General features: G+C 40.7%; 1 protein-coding gene across 3 annotated transcripts in view; it reads right to left on the minus strand.

Annotated features, from left to right (window-relative positions):
• The window catches only part of nbeab (neurobeachin b), a 464498-nt gene that overhangs the window by 175430 nt on the left and 275942 nt on the right, over window positions 1-13126 (minus strand). For all 3 annotated transcript variants that reach the window (XM_072691521.1, XM_072691520.1, XM_072691522.1), the window contains exon 37: window positions 921-1045. In XM_072691521.1, the coding sequence (XP_072547622.1) occupies window positions 921-1045 (125 nt within the window). The remainder of the gene's footprint in view (window positions 1-920; window positions 1046-13126) is intronic.

Here is a 13126-nt window from a genome sequence, read left to right on the forward strand (position 1 = left end):
CACTACTTTCTTCAGAATGAGAAGCTCTTGCTCATTTCTACTGGATTTATTTACTATATATATGTATAGAGCAACTGTAAATCCACCCAACACCTGGACTAAATGATCAGCCCAGTCTAAACAGACAAGCAATTTAAGGGGACTGTCTGTAGAATTTCTGTATAATGTACGGTTGAAGAAAACACCAACTTCTTTTGTAATTACTAACAGAACTAGTTGCGTATTGACCTGCAAGTTCCAATAATGCAACAACAGACTGATATTTGCAGTCTGTTGGGCAACAATCAGCTCATTTTCCCCACAAAGATTTCTCAGAGAATATCCATTCCTGTTGAGCACAGAAGACGAGCCAATCTATTGTGCTTGAGAATCTATAGATTTGCCCTTGTTCACTTAATACACCCTTCTGCCGTCTCCTATTCAGCCCGGGGCCCAGAGGAGAAGGGCCTGGAGTGGTTAATAGTATTGAACCGTTTCCTTTTAAAAGGCGGTGTTGCGTGACACGGAGCCAAATCGACAGTGTGTGGGGTGGGCAGCGCTACAAGATCAAACGGGTCAATGAAGGAAAGTTTGAGAACGAGAGGCAGAAACAGAACAAAAAAAGAGCAATGCAATTTGCCCCTCAACTCTGCGTGTTGGTGGGGAATAAAACCTGCCATAAACCCCCACTGCCATGTTCAACTGACAAGGCTCGTAAATATGTAACCTATAAAAACAAGAATGAACTGCTTCTCAACTCAGCAAATATTCATAATATCCAAGTGTGGATTGGACAGGCTTGACTCTCTCACACTGGTATGTGGTCGGCCCCTTTATGAAAACGTGATGTCATTGTATGTAATGAACTGTAATTTTGGGATAATGAGCCAGACTGACAAGGTCCAGCAGCCTTTGGATTGGCTGTTGGCAGAATTACTGACCATAGTCATCCAGCGATCTGCACATGATGTCCAAGTGGGTGGAGCCAAAGGGGTTCCGGATAAATCTCCGCCTCCTTCTGAGGTCGTCCTCCCAGTAGTCAAGGCGCCAGAAGTCATGCAGCTGACTGTAGGGAGAGAACGGAGAAGATCAGGCAAAGAAACAGCAGTCTAAAAAAGACGAGAATACTTTCTACATGGGGACGAATGGTAAAGGTTGGATCCTAAACACCGAAACAACAAATAATAATATGCTGAGTGTTAAAAACTGCAAAAAATGCTAGTTTCTTAATCTGGATTCCATAGAAATGAGATGGTTTGTGGGGAAAACACAAATTTGGCTGTGTTTGAAAGCCTTATTTTATTTTATTATTTATTTATTTATTTATTTAAATTATATATTTAAAATAAAGCTAAAAAAAACTAAAATGACAAAAGTATTTGGACACCTGCTCGTTCATTGTTTCTTCTGAAATCAAGGGCATTTGAAATGAGTTAATTCTGCTTTTGTTGGAGCAACTGCCTGTTTTGTCCTGGCAAGAAGGCCTTCTTCTAGACTTTGGAGCATTTGCTGAGAGGATTTGATTGCATTCAGCGACAAAAGTGTTAGTGGGATCAGTGACTATAATTTTAATTTAAATACAATAATTTAATGTTATTTTATTTTTATATTATTTAATTGTAAATATTTTTTACATTTTTTAATATTACTCATTATATTTTCTATACACTTTTAATTTTATTTCTGTTTTTATTTCACTTTTTTATTTGACTTAAAATTTATTGATTAATAACATTGTCTGCAAGAATTTGTCAGTTCCACTGTCACTTTTGATTGCTTTTAGTATTTTATTTTTTATTTATTATTTTATTATTATTTATTCATTGTACTGATATAATTACTTTTCCTGGCTTCATTTTATTTTATTTTATCATATTTTCTGGCTTGCTTAATTTTTTCTAAGTATTTTATAGCTTTGATTATAGTTAATTTGATTGAATTTACAGGTATTTATTTATTTGGTTTTTTTTTATGCTAACATATTTATTTACCATGATGTGCAATACGTGACTACAGAGTGCAGAAACACATCATTCATCCGAGCCTCTTTCAGCAAAACGGAAAGGGACACCGGCACTGCACTAACTACAGAAGGCTGTGTATAGTTAGATATAATCTCTCCGAAAGCCCCATGAAGCCTCGCAGCACGAGCAGGCCCTTCCAGGCAGCAGGAGCAGCACGCGTATAAATAACAGCCAGTCCCATTAACAAACACGGGATCAAATTACAAGTATAAATGGCGCAGCTTGCCTGCTTTTTTACTGCACTTTTTAACAAGTCTTGTAAATCAGAGGTAGGACCCTGTACGCAGACAGCGTGGAGTTTAATGATGGGGTGGGGGTTTGAAGGGGGGGTGTAGGTCTCACCACAGCCGCAGCCCAAGCCAATAAAACAGCCTCAACCTCCACCCCCACCCTCCTTTGACTGGGTATGTGCAGCCGTGATTAAAATAATGTGCTGAAATATTCATCAAAATGATTCCTGGGGCCCTGGAGCCAGCCACACAAAATTGCATTTTTATTCATTATTAATAACAGCGAATTAGAAGCCATATAAAAATACGAGAGAGCGAGCGAGAGAGAAAGGGGAAAGAGAAAAAGAAAAAGAGGGGGCTCAGGCATGTGGTAACCATCTTTGTAAATGATTATTCCAACATTAGCTGGGACCTGGGCTAATTTTATTGCTCGCAGCTAATGCAAACCATTAAGGGCAGGCACTAGCATCAGGTTACTAAGTGCAGCCCGTTTCAGGCGTGCTCAGGCTGGAGATGTTTCAAAGGCTTCGGCCTTTCCGTTCCTTCAGAGGGGTGTGTGTGTGTGTGGAGGGGTGGTGGGGGGCTTGAAAGAGAGAAATGAAAAGAAAAGGCCGGCGGTGAATAACACACTGCAACTAATTTACTCCAAAGAGGGATGGAGAGTGATGATGGTGGTAATTGGGGAATAGATGACAAGATGGTCAGGGACAATCAACAAATTCTGCATGCAGTTTGTCTTCATTAGCGCCGTCACACGTGAGGAAATGCACAGTCCTCCTGTGTGAACCCTTTGCTAATTTCTGTAAAAAGCTAAAAAAAATAAATTGTTTAAATGACAAAAGTATTTGGACACCTGCTCGTTCATTGTTTCTTCTGAAATCCAGGGCATTAAAAAAATTGTCCTGGCAAGAAGGCCTTCTTCTAGACTTTGGAGCATATGCTGAGAGGATTTGATTGCATTCAGCCACAAAAGGATGTTGGATGAACATCACCCCATTGTGTATATCGAAGGAGTCATTTGTTTGTGTTGCCTACATTAGGGATATGTAGGGGTCCTCGAATGCTCAGCTAATCGTTCAAGATGTCAGTGTCTCATGTGAAAACGGAAATCACTGATTGGGTATACGTCAAATTTTGGATTTACTGTATGTTTTTGTTCATGTTTATGAGCAGAAACATACCTAGTACCATCTGCAACTATGAAATATTAGGGCCTTAACTGAGCACGCTGCCAAAGATGCATTGTTAAGGACTTGACTGGAAAAGCAGATAGCGCTGCTTGGTTTTCAGTGCAGCTTCGTCACAAACTAAGCTAACTAGCCAATGTTAGCTATACTATATGGGCAAACAATTGGGACACACCTCCTAATCTTTACATTTAGGGGTCTCATTTAGTGCCATTGTCAAAGGGGTAGAAAATCTATAACCTAGCCAACCTTAAGCTGGCCAGGCTGTTTTTTCAGCAGGGTCTTTAGGGATACTACTACATAGGAAGAATTCTTTAAAGCATAGTCTATTTTTGCACGCCCCCTAGTGCACATCCCACCAGTGAAGAGAAATTCATTGGTTGAATCTGTTGCATGTTTATGCTGCTCATAGTAAAACAGATCAGTGTGTAGAATCAGTACTTTCTGTCTGTGACCAGGTTTTTATTGCTGTATAAAAAACTAAGAAGGCTTTTGGTTCTTGTTGGATACACTGTGTTTTTTTTTACCTGATTGAGCTTGCAAGTTAATTAGGAGCACAGCCTGGATTGGTAAGAACATATTATTATTATTATTATTATTATTACTTAGACAAATAAATATCTACAAAAGAAACATCTATGAATGTTGGGCTAATTTGCAAGACATTAGTGACGCATCACACTCTTAGAGAAAAGACTATCCAGGTTCTTGCAAGTTCAAGTGGTTCAAGTGGAACATAATTCACAGTTCTGTTAGCAATTCAAGATTTTCTGTCTAGAACATTGCACGCAGACCAAGAACTATTTAGCAACGACTTAGGAGGCCTTTAGAGCTGTATCTAAATCTTAAAGATTGCACTTCATTCAGGTTGACGTGAAATCAAAAACAGTTTGGGTTGAAAAGGGATGCAATTCTGATCGGTTTGCAGAGGGCTGTGGGTTATTTTATGCTTATGCAAAGAACAAAGCAAGACAAGCCCCACCCCGCCCATGGCAGAGATGTGAGGATAATGCTCTCCCATCTTCCTCCAGTGAGGAACTCAGGAGAAAAAAAAAGAGGATTTTAAAAACATGCAACAACAACAATAACAGCCAGCCCACTCCCTCCACGAGCCAGCCATTACAAAAAGAGGCTCGGTTCCAAGAGCTGAGGTGCTACCTTCAGCTATAGGCTGAGCCGGATTGCACAGAGCTCTCTGCACCCTGCCATAACGCTGAGGCAGACTAAACAGATTAAAGTGTTACAGCAGGATCACGTCACAAAAAATGCAGAGAAAATACATCACAAAAGGCCTTTCCCTGTTGTGTGAACACATCTACAAATGTCAGGAAATGAGGAGGCTCCAGAGACTCAGCCAGCCTCTGACAGCGACGAGAGATCAGTCTCAGTTTAGCATCAATCAAGAGAGTGTGTAGTTGTGTTTCAGCCATCATGTGTGTGTGTGTGTGTGTGTATATGTGATGAGGGGGTGAAGGAATAAAGGGGTCTTTGCATGCATGAGCTGCATGCCAAAGGTTCATCACATGCCAAAGCAGCACACAGCGCCAGGGCCTTGTCTGCTGTCAATCTGGGCACCGAGAGAGAGGCCTCGAGAAAGAGACGTCAGGCCAAAGCCGTCTAAATGACATTGTAAACTCGAGATTACAGCGTGAAAAAATGTAAATCCTGCAGAGGCAGCCGAGCGATTACCGTCTAAGATTATAACCTCCAAATCGGCCTGCATATAGAGCAGTGCAAGCAATGTAGCAAGGCGGAGAAATCCACCCAGGCTTTGAAGTTTGCTGCTCTCTAGTCTTGGGCGACGTGCGATGATGATTCGCTTTGACGGCGGGACGTCGCCTTTGTTCGTAGAGAAGCCCAAACGTTTTTCTTTTTCCTCTCCGAGAAAAAGGAGAAAACACAACGTAGAATTAAACGCTAATCCGAGAAAAGCTAATTTATAAGGGTTGATAAACCGAACGGTATTTGATGACAACGTTTTCGTTCCTCTAGCCCATCTTTTCGCCACAGCATATGCTTTCACTTTGGAGGCGATTTCCGCAGGATGGGAAACGGGGGTCCAGTGATACATCAAACCGCATGGTCAACATCGGGCCGGATTCCGCGTGTGCCAAAAGTGCCACGATGAAGGTCTGCACACCCAGGGTGGTCCAGTTCAGGTTGGGAGTCCCCCAACCCCCCACACCCTGCCCTGAGGGGGGTCCGGTTCCCACAGGAATGTTCATCACAAGGAAGGGTTTAACATGCCATAATACACCACTAGGAGATGGTGGATATGGAGCCCTGACTTTAGTGCCTGTAATTTGCTGGGCACAACACTGACTTGCTAATATCGGTAGGAAGAAATTCTCAGAAAATTCGGTAGGAAGAAATTCTCTGTGCAGATTCTAAACGTTCAACCAATCTCACATCTGCATTCATAAGCAGAGAAGAAGATATTTAATTACATTTAAATGTGATTAATAGTATTTGTTGTGTTTATTTATTTATTTGTTTAGTTATTTTTTTATTCTTTTAAAAAAACCTTCTTTACATTTTGTCCAGGTGTCATTTTTGTGGTAAAAATACAAGTAATATTAATCAAAAGTGTATAATTTTCTACATATACTGTAATTACATGACTACTATCACTTATTCCCATCAACTCCATTCATGTTCTAATATTTTTTTAAGCACATTTAAAGAATTTCCGTGATCCAACTGAGGGCTGCAGTGGCAAGAAGGTGAGCACAGAAGCCCAGGTATACCCAGCAAATTCTACCAGCTTCTGCTGAAGGGTTCCCAAGCAATCCCAGGCCAGCAGGGAGGCATAATCCATTCAGTGATCCTGGGTCTTGCCCTGGGTCTCCTCCCAGTTGGCCATCCCCAGTACACCTCCAACGGGAGGTGATTGGAGGACATCCTTATCAGATGTCTGAACCTCCTCAGCTTGCTACTCTCAACATACAGAAGCAGCATCTCTCAGTGACAGAGCTCCCTACTCTCCCTATCAGTAGGAGTGAGCTCAGCTACTCGACTGGGAAAACTCATTTTAGCTGCTTGTATCTGTAATCTCATTCTTTTTTGTCAGTACCTACAATTCCTGAGCATAGGTGAGGGTATACTCTTAAGAATAAATGTGCTCCAAATAGTTCTTTTAACTGGTACAGTACCAACACATCAAGTGAAAGGGCCTTATAATGTTTAATGAGGTTCTTCACACTCATACATCTCTATCCATGATACTGTTATGGTATTGTAGCACCCTTACTTTTAAGAGCATAGCGTAAGCTGAGGCCTACTGAATGTTGCTATGACTAAATCAATGACTGTAGCTCATCGCATTCAAGTACAGCTTTTACATGACTTCAACACCTTCAGCAGACTACGCTGGACAGTGCCTCCACTATAACAAGAATCCACGAGTTGTATTAAAGAGAGCCAGAGGCTACAAAATGACCATGCACATGATATATATGATACAGTATATAAAGTCATTGGTTGGGACATGCATCCAGCGTAGCTCTCACTGGATGTTGGTGATGAAAATTGGATGAAAATTGTATTCTTTCATGTTCAGGTTTATGTAATTGCATAAAAATAATGCAATGAATAATGTAATGCTAATTAATGTTCATTTTAAAGCAAGATAAACATTCTGATTTTGTTTCATAAGTCAAATTTTAGCTATAACAAAATGTAAAAAATGCAGAAAGTTTGATTGACACTTCTATTACCAGAGAATAGCCCCACCAGTTTGTAAAGAGGTCCCTGTGGTTACTGAATAAAACACCACAGTGTGTAATAAGCCTTGAAGTGTTAAGAGGTTAAAGTGAAAAAAGTTCGTTAGGGTCAAATCTGAAAAAATAAGACAATTATTTATTAAATAAAATGAACTAACAACTCAAACTAATGTGATTAATCAGGATGAATTATTTTAACTACTTAACTACTTGACATTACATTGGAATTTAATAATGTGTTAACCTAATGTTTAGTGGTCATTAACGATTATGGATTATTCATATGATCATAGCTACTATGAAACTGTATAAGATCTAAAGGTTTAATAATAAGGAATTGATATCTAGACCAACAAGGTTTTTATAGTATATCTATTTGGAGACATGGTATGGCATAAACCCAAATACTACATTTACTTTCAATGCCAGGGGTCTTTTTAATTACATTCAGACTCAACGAATATCTATTCAGAGCCACGGTACAGCATATAGCTAAATATTACATTTACTTTCAATGCCAGGGGTCTTTTTAATTATATTCGGACTCACAGAATGAATAACAGTTCAAAGAAAAGAAAAGGTTTGTCCTCTATTTCTCATCCGCCGGTATAAGTGCAAGTCCTTGACAGTCGTTTCATCTAAATGGCAATCACTGGCCAGAATGAGCTCCTGATTCACTCCACTTTACCAATGGTGTGTCTCCTGACAGACATAAAAAATGGTAGAGGGCCCGCCCTCCTCTCCAGCGGCTCAAATTTATTAGCTGCACCGCCCATCAATCAACGAAATGGATTTCCAACTGCATTTTAAAAGCTAATTTCCACACTGCTGATAACCAGAACTATCAACTGAGCAACACACCAGTCATTACCAACAAAAGTGCCTAAGTGCACCACAATTGGCGTCTTCGGCAGTGTCCTCCACATGCAGTTAAATAACAGCCGTCTACGAGACAGAGGAGATTTAGCGCTCACCGTGTCCGTAGGGAACGGCCTGTGTTTGTGCAGGGCTGTAAAAAGCTGACAGCCATGATTCAGGCTCAAGTAGCAAAGTGGGAAATAAAGGCATTGATAACAATTTCATCAAAAAATATGGCAATGTTTAGAGAGCTAGAGAAAGCCAGGCTTGTTTCGAAGGCCGTGGAGATATATAACACCTATATATCCAGGTATTGTAGAGGGCTTAGGACAGGAGGATGGCTCCAAAGACAGATGATCCTGTTCGCTTGGTCTACGCTGAAGCTCAGACAACACACAGCCTTCTTCTACACCAGATTCATTTAGGAGGAGGAGATCTAACAGGCTTCTGTGTCTTTCCCTATCCACAAATCGAATATGACTGCCTTTCATAGCTTACTGGTTGAGGAGAAGAAGGGGAAAAAAGCACACAGATCTACCAAAGTTTCAAACACGTACAGTAAATTGCACCAAATTCTAACTGATGGAGGAGCGAACAGTATAAAAGGTCTTAGAAGAAGATGTTTGTAAAAGAACACAGCAAACAAATTGAGTCTAAAAGAAAAGCAATTTGTACTGATTACATCTCTGCTGTGGCAGCAGTCAAATCACCTGGGACACACTATAAAATAAGGCGCTGAAGCATCCTGAGGCTGTGCATTGCAGAGATTTTACCACAGCGTTATTTTGCATTCTCAAAAAAATTCATTAGCAAGCTAGTCGTATGTTTTTGGTTATCTACTGCACCTCAGATCTTCTGCAGCACCAGCAAAATGTGCCCTTTCCAAAACCAAGCAGCTACTTGAGTAATATTAGCCACTTGTTTACCTCATTAGCATCTTAGCATCCTAGAGGACAGAGCTGCTTCATCATACTACATAGTTAGCAAGTGTTTACCTCGCAACAAACTGAATGAAAATGTAAGATGGTCAATATGGTCATGCTGGTCGTTCAGGTTGACTAGCTTGGTGATGCTGGTCATGCTGGTCGACTAGTGTGGTCTTGCTGGCTGAACAGATTGGTCAACCATGGCCATACTGGTGGCCTAGCTTGGTTCATGCTTGTAAATCAGCTGAACCATCAAAAACAACCATCAAGAGTTAAGCTGGTCAACCAGCTCAACCGACTTGACCAGCTGGAGTTGGCCACATGTGTTTATGTCTCTCTCTCTCTCTCTCTCTCTCTCTCTATATATATATATATATATATATATATATATATATATACACACACAACAACAACGGCAAAATGGCTTTAAGCTTGTGTAAAACTGTGACAAAATACGCTATATGGACAAAAGTATTGGGACATCTGCGTATTTATTGTTTCTTCCGAAATCTGGGTTTAAAAAAAAAGGTATTCTGCTTTTGTTGGAGTCTCTTCTATCCAGGGATGACTTTTAACTACGTTGCTGTATTGCTGTATGGATTTGATTGCATTCATCTAGAGAGTTAGTGAGGTCATCCCAAAATTATTGGATGGAGCACCAACCATCAATCCAGAGAACACACTTCTCACACTGCTCTACAGCTCAGTGCTGGGGGGCTTTATACCCCTCTAGCCCACACCTGGCATTAGGCAGCATGTTGCCAATAGGTTCATGTTTTTCAGCAATGGGTGCATCTTAAAGTGGCTGAATGCATGTATTAGAAGGGGTGTATATATATATATATATATATATATATATATATATATGTACACACACACACATATGTACACACACACAAATGATGACTGGTTTTCACTCCAGCTGATCTGTGTGGTGATATTTGTGCATACTGAAACTTTTGCTGTGACCTGGGAACTATGATAACTATAATAAATATGACTCATGCTCTAAACGCTGATCTCATCATCTAGGGTCGTTCAGGACAGCTCTGCTGTGGCAGCAACTGATCGGGACCTACAGAAAGGGCTTTTGATGGGAGTAGTTAAAGGAAAAAGCATGAGGGCGAAATTCAATAAGACACCATTATATTCTGCTTAAATGCTTCCATTGGGGACATAAATGGGGTGTAATTAGCGTAAGTGGCGGTAATCAGCAGCCGGCCTGTAGAGAGCACAGGGTGCTGTTTTTCCTCAGTGCCACGCCGGCTCCGAGATGTCATGGCTGCCATGTGCCATGTCCTGTGTGTGTGAGTGACACTGAACACACTCGTGCACTGTTGCTGAGGGCAGTGGTGAACGCATACACTCCTCACGCGACTTTCCAAGCTGATCACTTTGAATTGAACTGGACTGAACCAGCTGGCTATAAACTGACCTTGGGTTCATGTTTAATTGCCACTGTTTATACTAACGTTGCCACTCACACACACTCACACACACACACACACACACACACACACACATACACATACACACACACACACACACACACACACACACACACACACACCACTCTAGATTATTAATAAATGCTAATGTCAAGGAAAACTGTATATCCTGGCTTATGAAACATGTTGCTAGCAATACATTCAGAGACAGAGAGTCTTCACCACTTAAGGTGGAACAGAAAATTCCAGTACTTTAAGACCTTTAGACTCGTGTGTGCAAATTAATAACCAAGTTATCAGTGTAATAAGCTGCCATATTCTGCATTTGATGGTTATGTGGTTAAATGACCACCAGTACAGTTGACAAATGGTAGCATTGTCATGCTGTTTTAGCAAATAACGGGGGTGTATTTTGAGCTTCCTCAAACATTGGAAATTACGTAGCAGTTATACTTTAAAACAGCAGCTTCAGAATCATGCTGATTTGACTGTAACAGGGAGAATAGCGTCTCTATCATGACCACTCTGGGTCAGAACGTTGCTATTGCACTATGGAGCTTTAAATCCTTTAATATCACTCTACCGCCTCAGTCCACATGCTTCTTTACCTTCAGATTCCATTTCTGCATCTCGTAACTTGTCAACTAATCAACAAATGCACATATACAGCTGTCCATGGGGGGCTCTCAATGCATGATTTGTATTTATGGCAGTGGTATGAAAGTGCCAGACTATAAGAAGAGCCCAGGAGCAAAATATACCAGTTCTCACATAATACTTGCAAGACTGAAATGTGTGGTCGATATGACGGGCGAACTTAGATTGATTTACACAGATAACAGGTGTTACCATGGTCACACACTGTTTGCTAAGGATTGGATCTATCTAGTTAATGTAAAGCTGGTTGCTGCGTAACGTTCAAAGCTAAAAGTCCTAGGCAGAAGGTTCTAATCCCTCAAGTATGACCGTACTGACCAGCAATCAGCCACAATAAATCTCACTGTCAGTACCATACTTGAGAAAGGGTTAAATGGGACGAGTCTTTGAAAAGATCGGAGGCTAGATGTTTAGTTTGGTAGGACTAATTGTAAGCATGTGTCCATGTTGGCCATAGTGAAATGGATCAGCATGTGGAGTCTTGGAGAGCTTTCTGCCACAACAGCATCCAGAAATCACGTTATTAAAGGAGAAGAGTAGATTAAGAAGGCAGAAATAGCTGCTTTGCTGGCTTTGATGAGTCCTTTCAAAAGCTCTAGTGATGCTATCCCTCTAGAGTCAATGTAAAACACATTCGTTTCTGAACAGACCTTTTTGGGAAACACTGTAAATAACCGCTGAGCACAGCTTGTGAATCTTCTCACTTCAAATATAGGACTGCATTTCCATTCCCACATGCAGAGCTCTGAATAAAACATATCACACTCTTCTCCAGCCTTTGTGTCTGAGCTCTCATTCACACTGCATGGGACACATGTCAGCAAAATTGGACAAAATTATAAAGATTCCCATCGCGTCATCAAAGGCCAACTGGTGGCCATATGCCCTGTGGACATCATTTTCAAAGTACGCTATAAATTCAGAAAGAAAAAGGAGAAGGCTTTTGATTTCCGCTCATTTTAGACGTGTTGGGTTGTAATGTTTAATAAGCACTATATACATCGCAGAATAAAGGACTATAGCGATGCACAGCCTGGTCAGATTAGGCATCTGTGTCTGTTTGAGACCAAGGACAGCCTCCTTTATCCTTTGCAGAGATGTCAACATGTGACCCTGCACGGTCAGGCTGTTAATGAGAAGGACAAAAGGCCCTAAGTGTATACATCAGCTATAAATCAGACCTAAATACATGCAAGTGTCCTGAAGGATAGCAAGAGCATTTGTTGGGGTGCTCCATGTTTGGAAAGCACCTTGCCTTATTTAACCTTAGCCATCGAGAGTTACTTTCACTTTGCTAAACTGTTCAGATCTAATGGCATATCTATTATATGGCATGGTATGCAATGAGGAGCATTCGGCACTCTGTAACTTCACAGCTCTTCAGTAATTATTAGAAAGCTGTAAGAATAAAGTTAGATGTGCCCAGAATTAACAGAGATGTAGATGATTCCACATCATCTACTGAGAAAACTGAAAAGTTATGATCAAATGTTTAGCCAAAACAGTCAGTTCCGTAAGTATTTGGACAGTGGCAATTTTCTCAATATGCTGCCCAAAGAGGTGTTGATTCAAGTGAAGAAGGCCGTCATCAAAGACAGAGAGAGAGAGATGAAACTTCAGAAGTGACCAAATCAACAGTTTTGTACATTCTTAACAGAAGAAATGGTGAACTCAACAACACCTACACACCCGGAAGCCTTTACAAAGTCTAGTCAAGTCAAGAGCACCTTTGAGGAGGTAGGTGTGTCATGTGTCAAGATGCCTTCATGAATGTAAATACAGAGGGTTTACTTCAAGATGCAAAGCACTTGTAAAACTCTGTTCTCATCTACAAACTCTGGAACACAACTCTTTGGAGAGATGAAACTGAGATTAACTTGAGACAAAAAGGAAGGGTTCTCGATCCAAAGCAAACCACATCGTCTGTCAAACATGGTGGAGGCACTGTTATGGCATGGGCATGTATGGCTGTCAATGCAACTGAGTCATGGGTGTTTATTGACGAGGTGACTGCGTGAAAAATGGCAGTAATTACTAAATGGTTATAATACAATTACATTATCAAACCCCTTGGATTATAGCCAGAATGCTACAC

This window comes from Salminus brasiliensis, chromosome 11, assembly GCF_030463535.1.
Source record: "Salminus brasiliensis chromosome 11, fSalBra1.hap2, whole genome shotgun sequence".
NCBI classification, from domain to species: domain Eukaryota; kingdom Metazoa; phylum Chordata; class Actinopteri; order Characiformes; family Bryconidae; genus Salminus; species Salminus brasiliensis.